Source organism: Crotalus tigris, unplaced genomic scaffold (genome assembly GCF_016545835.1).
Source record: "Crotalus tigris isolate CLP2741 ecotype Arizona unplaced genomic scaffold, ASM1654583v1 scf7180000024349.2157984, whole genome shotgun sequence".
NCBI classification, from domain to species: Eukaryota; Metazoa; Chordata; class Lepidosauria; order Squamata; family Viperidae; genus Crotalus; species Crotalus tigris.
The window spans coordinates 513,066-533,039 of record NW_024100518.1 but is presented as its reverse complement, the minus strand read 5'-3'; the positions used below and the strand labels follow the sequence as shown (position 1 = coordinate 533,039).

At 36.5% G+C, this 19,974-nt stretch overlaps 1 protein-coding gene across 1 annotated transcript in view; it reads left to right on the top strand.

Annotated features, from left to right (window-relative positions):
- SMYD3 (SET and MYND domain containing 3) overlaps positions 1-19,974 on the top strand; it is a 326,831-nt gene that overhangs the window by 14,581 nt on the left and 292,276 nt on the right. The window contains exons 2-3 of the mRNA XM_039327012.1: positions 19,051-19,114; positions 19,818-19,925. Of these exons, the coding sequence (XP_039182946.1) occupies positions 19,051-19,114; positions 19,818-19,925 (172 nt within the window). The remainder of the gene's footprint in view (positions 1-19,050; positions 19,115-19,817; positions 19,926-19,974) is intronic.

Below are 19,974 nucleotides of genomic sequence, written 5' to 3'. Positions count from 1 at the left end.
TTCAAAGGAAGTAGAAAGGGATGGCCCATGTAATGGGGAAGGGGGGAAAAGAGTTGTAGGGTGGTTTTTTTTTATATAATGAAAACAAACCTAAGCATGTGCGTCCATTCGAGGCACTTCTTAGTGCTTCTTCATGCAGGCTTTTCAGCGTTTACCTCTCACTGCCTGTGAGAGTAGCTTGGGGGAGGCGGAGCTTATGGGTCTGGAAGGGGAGGGATGTCAGCTAAATTCCTCTCAGATTTACAAAGCAGTAATGCAGTGGGGACAGAAAACAGCTACACAATCCTTTCGCATCTCGACTTCCACCGAGCTTATGCAAGCAGTTCCCCCCCCCGCCTAAATAAACTTGCATGGTGCATTTGTGGTGTTATTTATGACAGATCCTGGCTGGTCAATCTGGCTCCCATCTATAAGTACTGTAGTGCACTGAGTTTTAATAACAAATTAAAAGGAAAGCATTTACTCCCCCCCATTACCTGAAAAGGGGGCAACTTATCACATTTGTGGAAATGCAAGTTTTCAAAGGGCGAATGCCTTTCTTACTTGGTTTATTAACTGCTTCCTTTCCTTCTTCCCTAAACATTCTGGCTGTCTCCAATTTCATTCTTGGTAGTGTTGCTTTAAAAAACTGCTGAGAAGTCCTTTTGCAGGCAGGGCAATTTTCATCAAGGTGTGTGTGTGATTGACAAGGCAGAGCCTTTGACAAACAGGCAGGCTTTCTGCTCACTCAGCTTGGAGAGGCTGTGGAGGATTCGCAGGGTGGAAGACTGAGAGGAGGAGATCCCTGTGTGCAGCCTGCTTGCTCCAAGCCAAAGCTTGCTACTGGGGGGGGGCAATGGAAGGGACCCGGGGAGTCACACGCATGCCTACACGTGCACGCACACACCCTGAGCTACTCATTTGGACTTACAGGTGGCCAATGAGAACTCAGAAACTGTGCTCCCTTTCCCCCTCCCTCATGGAAGAGGGGTAGTCTTATACGGCGAGTATAGCCCAAATTCTATATTTTAACTGGAAAAGTTGGGGGTCGTCTTATATGCCCAGTCGTCTTATACGCCGGAATATACGGTATATGGGACCCCTCTAACCAACTTGCTCAGCCTGAAGAAGCTATTTGGATAAGCAGTGAAATGTTTCAAACTAAGAAGAAAAGAAGTCCAGTTGCCATGACTCAACTTCCAGATAATTGTCTATGTTATTGCTATAATCCTAAATAATTCAAATTATAAATTTCCCCAAATCAGCATTTCATTTCTTTCAGTTTCTTGCAAAAAGCCCAAAAGTAGTTTCCAAGTAAAATTGGTCGACGTCTGTTCTGTAATAAAAGCTGTCAATTTCACCATCTCTGCTAATTCCTTCAGCTTCACCATCCATTCTTCCATTGTAGGTATTGGTAAACTCTTACCCTTTCTGCATATGAAAGTCTTACTGCTGTGATATAAAAACAAAATTTGTTAAGATGCTTCTTTTGTTTGTTCATTAAAACCAAAAGAAAAGTCTCTGATTTCAATTGTGCATTCACTTTTAAAATCTAGTAAAAACGAATGCTTGATTCTGATATGCTTATGGTATGCAATTTATTTCAATTTCATAGTGTTTCACTAGATATAGTAGCTTCTTATCCTGTGCTCTTATTCCCTCAGTATGTCATTTTGTGTGAATCAGGGCTTCAGGGGTTACCCATGTGGAACAACTTTCCTTCAGGCTAATTAATTTTTTCAGTTCCACTACTTTTTAGCCCTCCCTTCGTATATCAAGTTATAAGTTATAGCTGCCTGCACAAGCTCTTTATTACTTATGAAAATATGAGGGCTGATAGTTTATTTAGTATTTGTCATGCGTACTTGCATTCAGTTTTTAATTATAAAAATAACGAAGTGTGTTTTCACTGAAGAGTTGTCATTCACTTTTAAAATTTATAGCATAATTGTATTTTATATAATAAAAATATGAACATTAAATTCATACTGATTGTTAATTGGAATTTTTCAGACACTTTTAAAATGTTGATCTATTCCAAACATGATACACTTAAGAAAATACCCACTTTATGTTCAAAGTAGAGAATTGGCTGCACTGGAAATGTTTTTGAATCCATTTTGCTATAAATTCCGTGATGCATGAAATAGCCTGTCAGTTGTCTACTGAGTTCAGATTTCAATAAACGAATATCTATTATAGCTATAAATTGTAATTAGTGTGTAATATAGTCTTTCAGAATATTTACTTCTATGATAGTATCTAACCTAATTTAATTCCTTGGGTAGTATATTGTACTACATTTCTTCCCTTGATGGTGGGGTGTGAGGAAAGAAGAAAATGTATTGTGCATTTTTCTCCTTCACTGTCATGGTCCTACTAAGTATGGAAACTTACAGTCATTGGAATCAGATCAAACTAGAAACCAAGATCCTGTGGCAGGCAAAGCTATTATAATGTAAACAGGGTATAAATCTGATATATCAATTTAATCCAAATCCTGCCATAAGAAAATTCAGAATGTGCAGTCAGATATTACTATAGCAATTAGCAAAAACATGAAACAGCAAGAAAACACCCTTGGATACTAGCCTGCTGTGTCATAGACAGTTTAACAGCTGTAAAGAGGAAAGCACATAGCAATTGTACATTTTTGTATATCACAACTGTACTAATTTTTGTACAATTTGAGCTCTCTGGGAATGGTAAAAATGGGGGGAGGGTTAATCCTTGACATAACTTTTAATGTAGGTACTGTCAAGAAAGACCACACTTTTTGGATTCTACTTTGATACTACATTATGAAGTCTATAATATCTCAGGCAAAACTCTGATTTCTCAAATTATTCCTGGTTCTATAAATAAAAAATATTTAACATATTGCACAGTAAAAGGCAGCTTTCTCTTTGCAATAGTGGTGAATATCTGTAGCTCAGGTGTAGAATGAGGGTGAAGGTTCGTTCTTTGAGCTTGTGGGTTGGTTTCCGAACATTTTGTTACCAGGCTAGGTAAGATCTTCAGCTGAGTTTAGGGGATGTCAATGTGACACAATGTCCATTGTCATCCGGAGGAAAAAAATCCAGGAACGCCGGTACAAGGTGCAATCATCAAAGGCTTTAATCTTTGAAAAAGCAAAAGTTAGCACTGGGAGTGGTTTGCTCCCAGTGCTTTACATAAGAATGCCATGCCCCATATTCCCACCCCCAGCTGCAAACTAACATCCGCCTTAAGTCCATATAAGTTCTTCCACCATCTTGTCCATGCCCTTCCCCAGAAGTGGGCCCACCTTGCTGACTCCTAACATGGCTGGCAGACTCCTGCGCTGTGACCTCGCCAACCACCCGATCCCTGTCATGCCATTCAGGTAGGAAAGCCCCAGCTCCGCCTCCTGGGTTGTCCAAGCAGGCCTCTGTTCCGTCCGGATTGTTCAAGCAGGCCTCCGTTCCATCCGGATGTGATGTCTCCATGGCAGTGCTCAATGCCGGTGCTCTGTCGCGCTGCTGCGTTGGCGCATGCTTGCTCCCCCATCAGCTGCGGCGCGCGACGGCCGCCGGAAGAGAAAGGCATCACGGCCGCACCGCGGGCTATCATCAGTTTGCCGGCATCGGGTTCAGGATGCCAGAGCCAACCGATCGTCAAGGCATGAGGGGTGAGGACCGGAGACTATGGTCCCTAACCCTGTGGAGGCTGTTGGTGTGCGAGCGGTCCTCGGCGGCTGTAGTCAGTGTTCTTCTGTTTAACAAGACCCTCACTTGACACACCCACACCTGAAGCCCTCATAAACGGGAACACTGACATCCCCTAAACCCCACTGAAGATGTTACCTAGCCTGGTAACGAAATGTTTGGAAACCAACCCTCAAGCACAGAGAACGAACCTTCACCCTCAGTTTTCTCTTTTTCTCTGCCTTTAAAATTAGGGAGCAAAAGGCCAGTGTTGATCTTTTTTCAGTTCAGATTGAAATCTCGGGGCCCTTCATAATTAAACCATAAAGCACTAAATGACTGTAAAATACAACCTTGATAACACAAATTGATTCAGAAACAACCCCCTTTTCTCCTTCAATGTTTTTTAAATCAAAAACAAAATATTCCGTAAGCACATACACATGTATGTTTATACACACAAAGCTTTTATTTCATTGCAGGTTAAATCTCAGGAATGACATAACAAAAAGAGATGGCATGGGACAGATCAAGGAACTAGCTAGTCCAAAATCCTTTCCCTTTAATGGTCAGCTAGATGGCCAAGTAGAAAAATGACACAAGTGCAATGACTCTTCTGCTTGAACTTCCCAGCAACTGGTTTCCACAGCCTTAATGATACTGGAAATAACTATAGCCATTCTGATTAATAGCCATTTGTAACTTTAATCTCCCCAGATTTTATCTTTTTTTTTAAAGCCATCCAAATTGGCACACATAACAATATATTTTAGCTAATGCTATAGCTTGACATTGTTCTGTGTGAGGAACTTCCTTTTATCTATCACAAATCACCCACTATTCGTTATTGCAAAAGAAGAGGAAAAACAATATTTTATATCCTTTCTTTATACGTACTGTATTTCATTATTTGTACACTTCTGTTCAATTCCCTTTTATTTTAAACTAAAAGAGTAACCCAAATACAGAATTGTTTCTATACCTTTATCCCATAATTGCTCCAGGGCTCTGATCATTTTAGCTGTCCCTATTCTTTTTAGAAAATGTAGTGACAGATTTGGAAAAAAAATACACCTAAGAATCCAGATATCATAAGCTTATATAAAATAATTATTTTGGTAGTTTATTTTTAGTAACTTTTTAATAATAAAAATTGAATTGTTGCATCTTTCATGTCAGCATTTTCATTGAGCTATACTAATCATAATAAAAAACCATATAATTTTATACCATGGATATTTGAATTATTTAATTGATTATCTTATGGCTGTTTTGTAAATTTTCCAGATTTCATTGATTGCACCAGGGAGAAATTACATGAAGAATTTATTTGAAATATTTTCCTTTTTTGTTACAGCTTAAGGTACCAACTAAAACATGTATTACAAAAAGTCTTATGTTAATTCCTAATTATTTTCTGGATAGTTCCATATCATTTTCCTGGCAGCAATACAGAAATGGTCTGCAATTGCTATTTTCTAGATTCCCCATCCCACCCCCAAATTCACAGTTCTAGTCTACAGCACTGCTGTTTCATGGTAATCTCAGATCTTGTTCAATGTTTACAGATCAGCCAAGGTCCACATCTAGTTAGGCATATGTATTATACAGTGGCTTAAAGAATTTGAAATGAGCTATTCCAAACATTTTGGAATGCAAATTGGCCAATTCAATCCCAAATACCTATTTCAAGATTGAAATATTTCACAGTTGGATAATTTTACTCTGAATGGGCTCCATCTGGCTTCTCTATCACGTTGTCGTCAAGAATACTAATATATAATACTCTCCCATTTCGTTTTCTACTCACACAAAAACATTAACTTTATTTCTGAATGAATTCAAACTTTTACTTTCTGGTCTTTGTGATAGAGCAGCCATACAGCAGAATTGTTGCTAGGAATCAGTCTTCTACCTCCATAGCAAATGAGGTGATAGTCTCATTTAGCTATACTTAACACTCAATAATGATAAAGTTGGGTCATCAGGTCCAACCCCCTGCTCAGGCAGGAAACCCTATACTATTTCGGACAAATGGCTGTCCAGTTTCTTCTAAAAAACTTCCAGTGTTGGCGCATTCATCGCTTCTGGAGGCAGTTGTTCCACTGGTTAATTGTTCTAAATAGGAAGTTTCAGGAAGTTTCTCCTTAGTTCTAGGTTGCTTCTCTCTTTGGTTAGTTTCCGCCCGTTGCTTCTTGTCCTGCCTTCAGGTGCTTTGGAAAATAGCTTGACTCCCTCTTCTTTGTGGCAGCCCCTGAGGTATTGGAACACTGCTATCATGTCCCCCCTCGTCCTTCTCTTCGTTAAACTAGACATACCCAAAAAATGGCGGACTGCGTTGTTTGGCGACCCCCGTGAAATGGTCGTTCGACCCCAAATGGGGTCCCGATGCACAGGTTGAGAACCAATGTTCTAGAGTCTCAACATCTTTTTTACATCGTGGTGACCAAAACTGGATGCAGTATTCCAAGTGTGGCCTTACCAAGGCATTGTAAAGTGGTATTAATACTTCACGTGATCTTGATTCTATCCCTCTGTTAATGCAGCCTAGCACTGTGTTGGCCTTTTTGGCAGCTGCAGCACACTGCTGGTTCATATTTAGGTGATTGTCCACTAGGACTCCAAGATCCCTCTCACAGTTACTACTATTGAGCAAGGTACCCCCTATATTATACCTGTACATTTGGTTTTTCTTGCCTAAATGTAGAACCTTACTTTTTTCACCATTGAATTTCATTTTGTTAGATAGTGCCATTTTGTGGGCCACCATAAAAATGCAGAATGGTTTTGAAAGAACTAGTTGATCAGTTCTGATGTAATGGATAAAAAAAGATTAGGTTTACAGAATAATCTTTATTTGTACCTGAAGCAACACCATGATAATAAAATGCATAATATTTCAATCTTGATATCTTTATATAACAGTTATTAACTTTGTGGAATGCATTTTATACCATAGACATGCCTCTGAACACTGCTTTTTATGGGGAAAACTTTTGGTTCATTTGGTTCAATTAGAATATGCATTAACTATATGATAATAATAATCTGATCATCTTACTAATGGGAGAAAATGTTTAATGAGACTTTGCCAGGCAATTTATGAGTGTGCTTTCAAGATCACTGAACGTCAGATAATATTCTGTCTGAATATTTTCAATTTAATAGCATAAGACTTATTTTTTTCTTGCTCCCAAACATATGTAAACTTGAAGGGTGAAGTAGGAAGTACAATTTAAAAAAACTTTTGAAATCAAACTTTTACTGAACCTTTTACTGAAATGGTTAGTTACTTATCTGTTGAAATACAGAAAAGAGCAAAACATTCAAACCTGTTCCGGTCTTCCACTGATAGACTAGTGGTGGCAGATAAAATTCTTGGCCCAAAGTAATCCATGGATAACCATTGTTACAGCATTTTTCCTTATCTTTATAAAAAAAAATTCCAAGGAATGGTCATCCTTATCACATTTAAATCCTGGAGGGTGAAGAACTTCAAGAACATTATTTACTTCATTAGAATTGTCTTAAGCCACAGGCAATTTGAAAAGCAAATGATTAAAGTGGTTAATGAAGAGTTAATTCCAATTGCTGTTCATACTCACTAGTGGAGAGGACTTATTATATTCAAAAAGTATATATTTTAAAGAAGATGCACATGAATAGTAATAACACTTATAGGAAGAGATAAAATAGGTTAGAGTATGCACCATCTACCACAGCAGTGGGCAACAGGCAGCCTTACAGCATCCCATTTGCAGTGTCCAAGAATCTCAGGGTCATCTTGCTAAATTTTGGCAACAACATCACATATTTTGGGTGATGAGATTTCTTGTTTTCCCTCCCTCAAAATTACTGGGAAGTTTCAGCCATCTGTTTTGGTGATATCACTGTACTATTGCATGGCATCCTGCTGTTTTTACCCAGTTTATTGAAGGAAATAATTTCAACCCCATCTAACATTTAATTATTACACTAATCTCGATAATCTTAATTTAAGATTATTAAAACAAAGAATGGAAAAATAAGAACAGAAAGAAGGAAAGTAGGATGACATTGTTACTTGGACTGCTGGTTTAAATGGTGACGTGGTCCAAATGTTATACTTTTGTGCATAAATATTACTGATCTGTATGCTAATTACTTATCTTTACTTCATAATTCTAGATTTAAGTCCATTTTTTGTATTTACAAATTGCCAATTCAGGTTTTATTTGGATCAGATCCTTGCCGTGAGGATCAAGAAGTTTTGCTCTAATGCAAGTCAGTCTTCTTTTTTGATTGGTATGTACATGGTAGTAAAACCATTAATTTAGGTATTTTCTATAGGCATAGTAGATATATTGCAGTAATATATTATATTATTATAAATATAATAAATACAATGGTACTATCATCTTTAGTAGGAAGTTGAAATCAGAAGTTATAGCTGACTCTTCAAGGAGCACTTATTTTGTATTTTAAATACAAACACAATTTAAATGGTCAACTTCATAATTTTGTATGTTAATTTACTTTACTGCTGATTGAATTAGAAATGTCTTCATAGCAGGTATATTACAAAATTAGCAAAATATACTATATACTGAGTTTTGAAGTAAAGAATTACTGGACACTGGAATAAATATTACCTATAAATCATATTGTTTGTGGTTGCAGTATCATTGATAACAAACATTTATAATAGAATTTACATTTATAAAGATAATTTTAGTAAAGTAATCTAAGGACTCTGTCTTAACTGGCAGTTGTCACTTCTTTTGTACTCTATGGAATCAAAATCTTTCATCTAATGATTACTGATTACAGATTGAATTATCTGGTGTATTTACTAAACAAGATGGTGGTGAAATGGTGAAATTTTATGGGTATTTTGTTGGGAATTAATAACTACCTTGGGACTAATATTTTATATGTGTATATGTGTATATGTGTGTGCATTTGCAATATTTTTAATAATTTATATTTTAATTTTGTTTCTCATAATTTTAATTTTTACTATGTTATCTATGTATTTTTGTTTTCTATTGGTTGATTGATTACATGCCATCAAATCATTTTTGACTCTAACCAACCACATAGATTTTCTCAATAACAATCTATCTATAACGTAGTCTTTCAGATCTTCCAACAGTGCTTCCATTGTCACTCTTATTGAGTCCATTTACTTTGCTGCTGTTCATCCTCTTCTTCTCTTTCTTTCTCTTTCCCAGCATTAGAGCCTTCATCTGAGGATTTTGCAGTGCATACACACCTAGTATTGTGCTGGTTAATTTCCACATACTGTAATGTTGTTTTAAAAGTTCCTGATTTTTAAAGGTTTTTAAATATGTGTATCAAAAAAAATCACAAGGACTGGATATGGAGAGTGTAACTACCATTAGCCGTCTCCTGGATAAAATCAAGTTGTATGCTAGGACAAGGATAGAAAAAGCTCAAACAGCATTCTACAAAATGAAAAAGGCCTTCTACAGTCACGACATAAGCCTAAGACTGAAAATCAGCCTTGTCAGATGCTATATTTTTTCTATCCTGCTCTATGGAGTAGAGAGTTGGTCTCTGACAGAAGGCCACCTGAAGAGACTAGAAGCATTTGAAATGTGGATTTACAGGTGGCTGTTACGTATAAGCTGGATTGATAAGATCAGAAATGAGGAGGTGATAAGCCGCCTGGGAAAGCCAAGGGAAATAATCCAAACAATTAAAAAATGAAAATTAGAATATTTCGGACATGTGATGCTACACCCAGAAAAATACGGCATACTCCATTTAATCCTCCAGGGAAAGACTGAAGGCAAACGAGGTCCAGGCAGAACATCGTGGCTTCAAAATTTAAGGGACTGGTTTGGACAAAACTCAGCAGCACTCTTTCGTGCGGCTGCTGATAAAAACAGGATCGCCAACATGATCGCCAACGTCCGATAACGGATATGGCACAAGAAGAAGAAGATGCTAGGAGTGAATGAGAGACATCAACTCACTAATCCACCTTATACAGATCTACAGTGAGGATACTGGGATGTCATTCAGACTAGAGAAATGTGGACAGATGATGGTCAAGAGAGGGAAAGCAGTTAAGACTGATGGGGTGGAATTACCAGCTGGCTACATAGCAGATATACAGACCAGTTACAAGTACCTTGGTATTCCACAGCCACATGGGAACCACACTGAGGAGGCAAGGAAAATAGCATCAATTATCACCAAAGGATCAGACAGGTCCTGAAGAATCAATTCAATGGGAAGAACATAATCCATGCCATCAGCACGTATGCCCTTTCAGTTATTAAATCCTCTGCCAGTATAGTGAGCTCACCAAAGAAGGATATAGAAGCTGCTGATGTGAAGGCCTGGAAGCGCCTCCTCATCTTGGTAGTTGACAAGGACCAAAAGACACCAATGGTAATTGATGTGCCAAGTGAAAGCAACATGAGGAAGGAGTATGAGAAGTACCAGGACCTGAAGGAGAAACGGGAGAAGATGTACTGGAAAGTAAAGGCCAAAGATGGGAGATAGATCCTAAGAACATCAGAGCTCTTTGTCCAGAAAAGTACAGTACCAGGTACACCTAAAACATATTACCACCTACACGGATGAGATGGGATTTTTTTAAAATAATAATAATAATAATTATAACAAAATATTTTTAAAAATATATCTGCAATAGATTGTTTTATTGGATCTGACCTTGTTTATTATTATACAACTTTCTGATACTGGCGGGATGAAGGAAAAGTATGTAAATATATAAAACACTATGGTAGCTTGAAGCATTATTTTTGACTCAGATTGTGATTATTTTGCACTTGAGTCTTTACAGCATTTCACCTATCAAAAATATATCTCCATTTCCAGAATAAGTTGGTTAGTACAGTTTCTAAGCTTAATTATGAGGCAACAGTATGTGAAAATTGGTTTATTATAAAAGATTTGTGAGCTTTCCTGACAGTAGCTGAATGCATGCTGAGAAGCAATATGTGCCTGAAAATGACTTCCAAGGACATTTTGAGGGCAACATCTATCTGCAGTTTCTTATTGAATTGACATGAATATATGTTTTTAAAATGCTGAGTCAAATAAAGAATGATATGGTAACTGGCTTGCTAATATGTGTTCTATTATACATACATATGGGCATATATTTTCAGAAATACACTTCAGCCTACAATATATATTGAAAATTGTATTTGTTCATCTGCTTTTTCAGGGTGATGAGAACACAATCATTAATTTGTTGGTAGAATCCCTCTTCCTGCATTTGTTTTGGGGTTTTTTAGGCAGAATATTTGACTTTCAAATAATCATTTCAAGCATAAATTTTATTAGTCCTACTTTCCTGTCAATTTTTTGAAGTTCCCTTCTCTTTTTCACTTGATTGCTTCCCCTCTCTTTATTGTTCAGACAAGTAGCCAGTGATCTCTACTCAGTACATATTTGAACGTAGCACCTGGTCTGTATCTTCTCCTCTTCCTTTCCAGACAGTCCTGGCCCTAGTTTTCTTGGGAATTGGTTAGGCAATTAATTTCTAATTCTTTCACGTTCTCCTATGTTAATATGCATACATGATGTCCAAGTTGCACTCAGAGTATTTAAAACAGGGCTTTTCAACCAGTGGTACGGGTACCACCTGTGGTACATTGGCACCTGGCAGGTGGTACACAACCATCCTAGAAAAGTGGTAGCAGGGGAGGGGAATTAGCTGAACCGGTGGCAGCATCACACAAGCCTAAGCGAGAGATGGCTGGAGCTGCAGGGCTGTCAGGGCTCAGCGGAAGTGCCAGGATCAGTGCCAGACTTCAGGTGGAGCTCAGCGCTGATCCCGGTGCTTCTGCTGAGCCCTGAAGAAGCACCAATCAGCTGGAAAACATCACTGATCCTGGTGCTTCTGCTGAGCCCAGAAAATGCGCCGATCAGCTGGAATGTTGCAGCAACTCCAGGGTCTTGTGATTTACATTCAGATGCTTGGCAACTGATTCATATTTATGATGGTCACAGTGTCCCAGGGTCATGTGAAGTGACCAAAACCTGCTGCAACCACCCAGCAGACGGGGGGAATAAAAACCAAACATCTCCCCACCCCACCCCCGCTGCCAATCCTCAACAGAAATGCTCACAACAATGAAAACCTTGGACAGGAGGAAGAGTGCCGCCGGTGGGCAGGCAGGTATCTTGCTTGGCTGTGCCTTAGGGGGCACTTTTTTCAGTGCCATTGTAACTTCGAACAGTCACTAAACGAACTGTTATAAGTCGAGGACTACCTGTACTTTATCACTTTTTTCCTTTTTTTTTTTAAGTCATCAAGTTTTTGACACCTTGCTAGGCGACTGGTGGTACTTGGATGTTGCCATATCCTAAAAGTGGTACAATGGGTGAAAAGGTTGAAAAGCCCTGATTTAAAAGACAAAAATTCAGACCGTCCCTTGTTTCAATAAGGGAGAAGAACTCCCTTTATGGTAATGCTGATAAAGAGCTAATGGAGAGGAAAAAAATGTTTACCAAGCACATCTGTGAAGGAGACATTCTGTTATATAGAATGGCACTTATTTCTGGTATTATTGCAGTTAAACAGGAAATTTGCCTAAATTGTATTATCATCATCATCATCATCATCATCATCATCATCATGTATTATTAGGACTGCTTTAAGAAAGCTAGCAGTCCAGTGTAATGCGGGTTTTGAAGGCCTTCAGAAACTCTTGACTTAATTCTGAGATTGATTTTTGTTATTCAGTGGACTTTCTCCCCATTTTTATCCACATTTTTTAGCTAACGTTTCATTAGATATTAATAGATTGCTGCATAATTTACTGCTTAGAAATAGCAGGAGCAGGTTCATGCCAAAAAGAAATATATATATTTGCTGCAGGTCATGGAAGCAAAATATATAATCGCATTCATACATTGATCTGCTTTATATGTTACTATCAGTTCCAGCACTGGTTTACTTGTGTCTAATTCTTAAATCAATCATCCAATTTATGTAGGCCAACCTAACAGCAAAGCATTTATTATGAAATCATTCGTTATGAAGATCATTTTTAAACTATAGAGGTAGAAAACATAATATAGAGATTTTAAAGGGGAACTATTGAACATGCCATTGCTGATCTGCACTAGAGCAATGTGCAGTCTTCAGGCACTCATTTATAATATATTAATAATGTCATTTCTTTGTTTTGAATGGGTTGAATTACAAAGATAATGATAAAGATAAAGAGCAATGGTGGTGCAGTGGTTAGAATGCAGTACTGCAGGCTATTTTTGCTGACTGCCGGCTGCCAGTAGTTTGGCAGTTCAATTCTCACCGGCTCAAGGGTGACCCATCCTTCCATCCTTCTGAGGTCGGTATAACGAGGACCCAGATTGTTGGGGGCAAGATACTGACTCTGTAAACCATTTAGAGAGGGCTGAAAAGCACTATGAAGCGGTATATAAGTCTAAGTGCTATTGTTATGGCTAAGATGTTCCATACCAAGTATTATTTAAAAAGTGTTATTAAAATTTATTAATATGTATTGTGTTAATATATAATTTATTATCAAAATATTTCTCTACTAGGAGACAAATTAAATAGCCAAATATAGGTTATTTTTGCTGTTCTGTAGCAAGGTCAGAGAATAAATTCCTATATTAAATCATTTATGGAATTATTCTGTCAGACATTTTTTTCTCTTCAGAATAATTTATTTCCTTGCCTACAAGATAGTTTATTTATTTATATGCCTCCCTTGTCCTTGTCTCTATTGTTTGTGGTTTCTTTATTAAAATTTAAATTGTAAAGACTATTTTTCTTACATTCTGCTCTACAAATGTGAATATGAAGTCAGTCTTTTTTCTTTTTTTCTAAAAAGAAATGCTGCAATAGCAGATTAGTACACTTATGCATATTCTAGTGTACTGAGTTCTTGTAACTGTCCTTTCCCCCTATTATTTAATATTTGCATAAAACGTCTGGGGAAGTTGTTCGAAGTTTTGAATTGAATGCCATTAAAATGCTGATGACAGTCCTGGAAGCTTTAAGGAGCTCTAACAGGGGGAAATAAACTCAGATTAAATTCGATCAAGACCAAATTAGTCAATAGACTTCTCGGCAATTGAGTCCAGCAAGGCTTGTACATTAAAAAACAGTTTTTAATGTACATAGATTTGCAAAACAGTGGGATAAAGGGATATTTCTGAACTTTGTTTTATGATTTATCTCATGGTTACTGTCAAATTGTGTGAATGCATCAATGCAGTGTATGTTATCTCAGCTTGTAGAGCTTGGATTCATTGAATAAGTTTACCAAAAATATAAATATTGCAGAATATACAGCCTCATGCTGCATAACTAAGTTCCATTTCATGCTGAATATACTAAATTATTAATGTATCTTAAATAGAAAACTGTCTTTAGATAGATTTTTACTCCAAAAGCATTTTATTAAAATAAATTTGATAAAAATAAAAAAAATCCAATTTAAATTTTAAAAAATCCAATTTTTTTCATTTTTTTAAAAAGAGCATTGATTATTATCCACCATGACCAGGAGATTGTTAGTGGCAAGAGATTCTCAGAGCATGAATATAAATGTGTAGCTGCTATTCTGTAGTGCAGGGTTGTCAAAACTGCCGGCCCACGGGCCGTATGCATCATAGTGAAACCACATCCACCCCATTGCCGGCAATGGCAAAAAGTCACAATATGTTGCGAGTTTGACACCCCTGCTCTAATGTGAGAAAAGTAAATATGATTACACAAGATTCTGGAAAAGAGAACACTAGATTTGAATTTTTAAAAAGGTATAAATCAGGATCAGACTATGAATGTCAGCTGTTTGTATACCATAGTTTTGCTACAATAAATAGCTGTGTTGTTTAAGTCTCTGTTTGTTATATCTACCAAGGACAGCCAGATGGGTTGTCTGATGTTTCAAAAGAATAGTTTAAAAAACTTAGATTAGTTGGATCTTGATCTAATTCAGATTGGCATTTCTCATATAAAACTCATCTAGTTGTATTAAAACCCAATAACCCCAAATATCTGTATTTTTATTGGACATTGCATTCAGATAATTATTGTACAGAATATTTTACTGAAATCTGTTCCAGGCTTGTTATTGGAAACAGGAGACTTCAGATTAGATTCTCAGAGTCTAATAGGAATTAGAAATTAACAGATTTCATTTTTACTGAACTCTTATACACCCTGAGATGCTTTAGAAATCTGAATAAACACTTTAAACTACTATATAGTTCTTTACACTTGCATGACTTGTTAGTACTGTGAAAAGAAAGGTTAGACATGCAGCAAAGAGATTTTATTTAGGTAATTTCCCAATCTAATTTAGTCTCCCCTTGAGTGAATACAGTGAATATGAAGATGTGCTGGTATTTGTATGATAACTGATAATGCAGAGCAATTGGAAATCTAGAAGCCCAATCTGACAGATTGAAGGGGTGAAAAATAATGGATTAAAAAAAAGAATTTTGAAAGTTTACTGATTTTATACATAAATTACATTTAACTACTTACTGTTCAAACTAAACTGCTGTACAAATAATCCTGGCTTTCATTACCAGAGTAGGATGGACCAGAAGGCCAGTAATTATGATCAAAAATGACCCCAGGATTTAATAATTGAAGGATTCATCACGTTTAATGGCGATTAATGGATTTCAGGGGAAATTATTCATTTCAATGTTTAAAACAATATATTTAATTATATTTAAAAAGAGCAGAATCCTGTAATCAAATGTTTTTATAAACATGTAAATAGTTATACTACAAAAATATAATATAGGGACTTTTCGTAGGTAGTGCTTGGGTTACGATCATTTGTTAAATAACTGTTCAGAGTTAAGATGGCACAGAACAACTTATGGATGGTCTGTGAAGTTGCATCCATTGTAGCATTCCCATGGTCATGTTATCATGATTCAGGCACTTGGCCACCAGCTCATAGTTATGATAGTTGCAGTGTTCTGTGATCACATAATTGCTATTTGTGACCTTCCCTGATAACTTCCCACAAGAAAAGTCAATGGGAAAATTGACAGAAGGTTGTAAGTTAATCCTGCTGCTTTATTGGCTGTCCATCCCTATGCTCTTTAGTGGCCCCAGCACCCACTCACATGCCCATACAGCGTGTTGCCCATCTGTGACATCCATCTACTTATAGCTCTGCCTGTTTGCCTAGTATCTACCTCATCCCGTATTACACCCCATATATGAGGGTTTTGGGATAATGAAATAAAGGGAAGGGAGTAAGGAACAATTCTGGTCCAAGACATATATGCTTGAATTACATTTAAAGATGAAGAATACTAATACTAGGAATAGACAATAACTGTACTAAATCAAAATCCTATGGAGCAAACATTTGTAGGCATTCTGGCTCAGGTGTTTAGGAATTTGCTTCATCTTTTTATTTTTTTTCTTATTTTTTTTCCAAAATGTTATTTTATCACGCTGCCATAAGATATTGAGGTTATTTATTTTAGACAAAGCTCTAATTTATAAACACATTTTGCAACTGGAATCTTGTTTGAGGCAGTAAATGTCTGCTCTCTGAGTTAGTGGATTTTGTTTTGTAATAGATACCATGTTTTTGACTCCCTGTAGCAAATTATAACTAACTGTGTTGTTTACTACAAAACTGTTTGGGGAGTCTACTGTGTTAAATAGAGCATTTGATTTCCTGTGTGAAACCAGAACAAGAAAATTAAAGTGTTATTTTTTTTCTACTTATTATCTCAGCAGAGAAAAGTAAAATATATCCTGCTCAGATCGCAGCATTTCAGTTTGTATCAAATATCTGCTTGAAGGTTACTATGAATATTATGATTTTTTTTACATGTAGTGAATTACTCAGTGCAAGACAACACTTGGGATTTTATAGCTTTTTGACTGCAATTTTATACATACATATTTGAGAATAAATCTCACTGAATTTAATGGGACTTCTGAGAATAGATGGCTTGTACTCAGTCTTGTCATTGTTTTGTTCTTCTGGAAAGTAAGTTACCTGACAAACACTTTTATCTATATACTACTAAAACTCTCCTATCTGTTTATCTGTTTGTAATCTTCAGTTAGTATCAATCAGAATCAACGCATGAATGACATACCTCAAATGAATCAAGTACCTTAAATCTGCTAACTTAAAGAATGTTCAGAAAATCCAGGATTCATTACTTATGTGTAATTGAAATTTCAAGGATCTTCGCACTACTTGTATTCTCAAAGTTGTGCATGTTGCAGTATTGCCACAGTCACATGATTGTGATTTCCCATAGTCCCTGCCAGCTTCCCAGCAGCAAAGTCACTGGGAAAGCTGGTAGGAAGTTGCTCCTGCTCTCACTGCATTTTTGCCTACTTCTAGTCATTCTGAAACTGTTTAGGCAAGGAAATATCTCTTAAAGGATGACCCCAAATATGCTTTATGTTCAAGGATATATGAATATAAACTCATTTAATTTTCATACCTGAGATTAAAAAAAGACAAAATGACATACACAGTTACACCCACAACAAAACACACTCCCCCATCCTGTTTGGGAAGCGTGAAATCAACAAAGGGGAACATATTCCCAAGATTCTCAGCTTTTCTGTCACCCCACTTTTTAGCAAGAGATAGGATTTGCCAGCATCTCTTCACTGTCCTCCAACAAAGCTGGGCCCCAAACTGGGCCAGTCTCCTTTCCTTTCCTTTCCTTTCCTTTCCTTTCCTTTCCTTTCCTTTCCTTTCCTTTCCTTTCCTTTCCTTTCCTTTCCTTTCCTTTCCTTTCCTTTCCTTTCCTTTTAACAAGAGAGATGAATTAAGTTTTTCCAGTCACCCATTTTTTAGCAGAATTGTTGAAGTTGGCCACACTCACATTTCAGTTCTGGCCTTTTGATATACTATACAAGACATGATTTGACTCTTGTGCTTGGTAGGAAGATATAAACAGTTTAGATATCAAGGTGTTTAGTATTTGGTAATAACGGGTCTATTTATGAGAAGAACATGGAGTTGGAAAGACAGAAGTTTGTTAAATTTGTAATTCAACTCTTTCTGAATTTTGGACTATTTTTTTTTAAAAATAATCCTGGTAGCTATTTTAGTTAAAATCCACCATTATTTTTTAGATTTAATACAAAGCAGAACATTGATGAAAAGACTGAGCTACATAAGTCTGAAAGACAACATAGTACTGTTATGCCCATTTTCAGGGCAGCGGGAGTGGTGTATAACAACTCTGCAGAGTGATTTAGTACAGAAAACCTCTAAAAGTTGACCACCCAAGGGACTGAAGGAAAGTGGTCAACATACAGTATAACTGTACTAATAGATACATGTGCCTCATTTTATTGTACAGCTTTTGTTAGAGAATATCATATAGAAACACACATAGTGAAAACACTATATGTCTTATTCAGCTTTCTTATGGGATGAGATTTCTTTAAGGATACAATAATGGGTATGTGCGTTTATGTGAAGTAGACTCTGATTGCAATGAAATTTATTTAGGACCAACACATTCACTGCACATTTGCTTTCTCTTATCTTCTAGGTGGCACCTTGTAAAACATAACTTGTTGAGGCAATTTGGCATATGACTGCTCATTGTCTTCTCATATATTTTAAAGAATTGAACTGGAAAGATATCCAGTTTCTTGCAGAGTAACTAGATAGCATAGGACTAGGACCAAGTGTTTGAAAGAAACTATAAGAAATATCGATCTGTCCAGCCAGCCAGCCACCCCCCAAATTGATTGATTGAATAAATGTTATACTGTTGTTAATAAATGTTAATATCAATGAATCAATATATGATATAGATTATATAATTATATGCATGTTTATATAAATACAGTATCTTGTCAATTTTCTTTGTGCAGATTTGTTTCTGGACAGAAATACAAATCATATTGTTACTCTTTCTTCACCACTTAAAACAGGGCTGGGGAGACCCAAAGATTGAATGTGCCCCTCAGTCCATTTTTTGTGCCTCTCCCAAGACTGACTTCATCTACTCATTGTTACATTCCCAATAACTCTTGTTCATAAATGATTCATGGTCACAAAAGTTTACCCATTCCTGTTTTAGAAAATTTAATTGTCAAGGGAGCTCTATTTGGCTAGATGTTATTTCACAAAGTAATTTTGTTTTGGAAGCCTCACCAATTTTTGTAGATGCTCATTTTCTTAACTAATCAAAATACAAATAAAGTAAAAAGGGATGTAACTGAATTAAAAGAAAAAATGTAAATATGTAAACATAATGTTTACTTTTTAACACAGATGGAAAATGTATTTTTTGTAGTTGTGATCTACATTCCTAAGCCAGCAAACTGTATCAGATAAACTGAGTATGCATTGTAAATCTATTTAATTGACATTTTATTTTTTTTCTCCCTCCCTCCCCACTTTTCCCACTTTAGAAAGGAACGGCTACTTAGGTGTTCTCAATGCAAAGTTGCAAGATACTGTGGTGCACATTGTCAGGTAATTATTTTGAAGCATAGATGGACAATGCAACATTCAAATTTTTTAGCTGGTGAAATTGTTTTCTAATTACATAGTCCTACTTGAATTGGGGTACTATCAGGCCCAAAGAACCAAGAATGACATGTGGAGTTACTTTTGAGTAATTCCTTTACTGCTGCTCATCTACAAACAGAATCTTGCCAGTCTGAAGTAATTTTCTGCAATAACTGTAGATATACTCTATGAAGGGTCCAAATTTGCTCTTTCTGCCCACCAGACAGTTTATGCTTTACTGTCTGTTTGTCTTCTGGAAAAGAGTCCCTCCCTCTTGTGACTCCAGGGTACATTCCACTACAGGTACCTAGACGTAGACATGGTATTCCACATGGGGCCTGGCCAGGACAAAGTGGAGTAGAAGAACTATTTCTGCAGTCTATATTTTATGTATCTGTTCATACACCCCAAGATAGCAATTGTCTTTGTAGCAGTTGCATTTCGCTGTTACCACACAATTCTGAATACATCGGAAATGATGACTCTATACAATTCTTATTTGTATTTGTTAATCATATTCTGTACAGTACATTGCAAACACTTTATTTGAAATATCATTTGAAATATCATTTAAAGGAACAGAGATGGAAGTAAAACATTGAGGGAGGAGGTCATTTAAAAAAAAGTGCTAACTATTAAAGGAAAAATAATTTCTTTTCACTCCTAGAAAGAAGCCTGGTTGGACCACAAACGGGAATGCAAATGTATTAAAGATATTAACCCTAATTTTCCTCGTGACTCAGTGAGGCTTGTTGGCAGGATTATTTTCAAAGTAGTAAGTTACATTTTTATATATGATTAATTTTTGCAAAATATATCTGCTC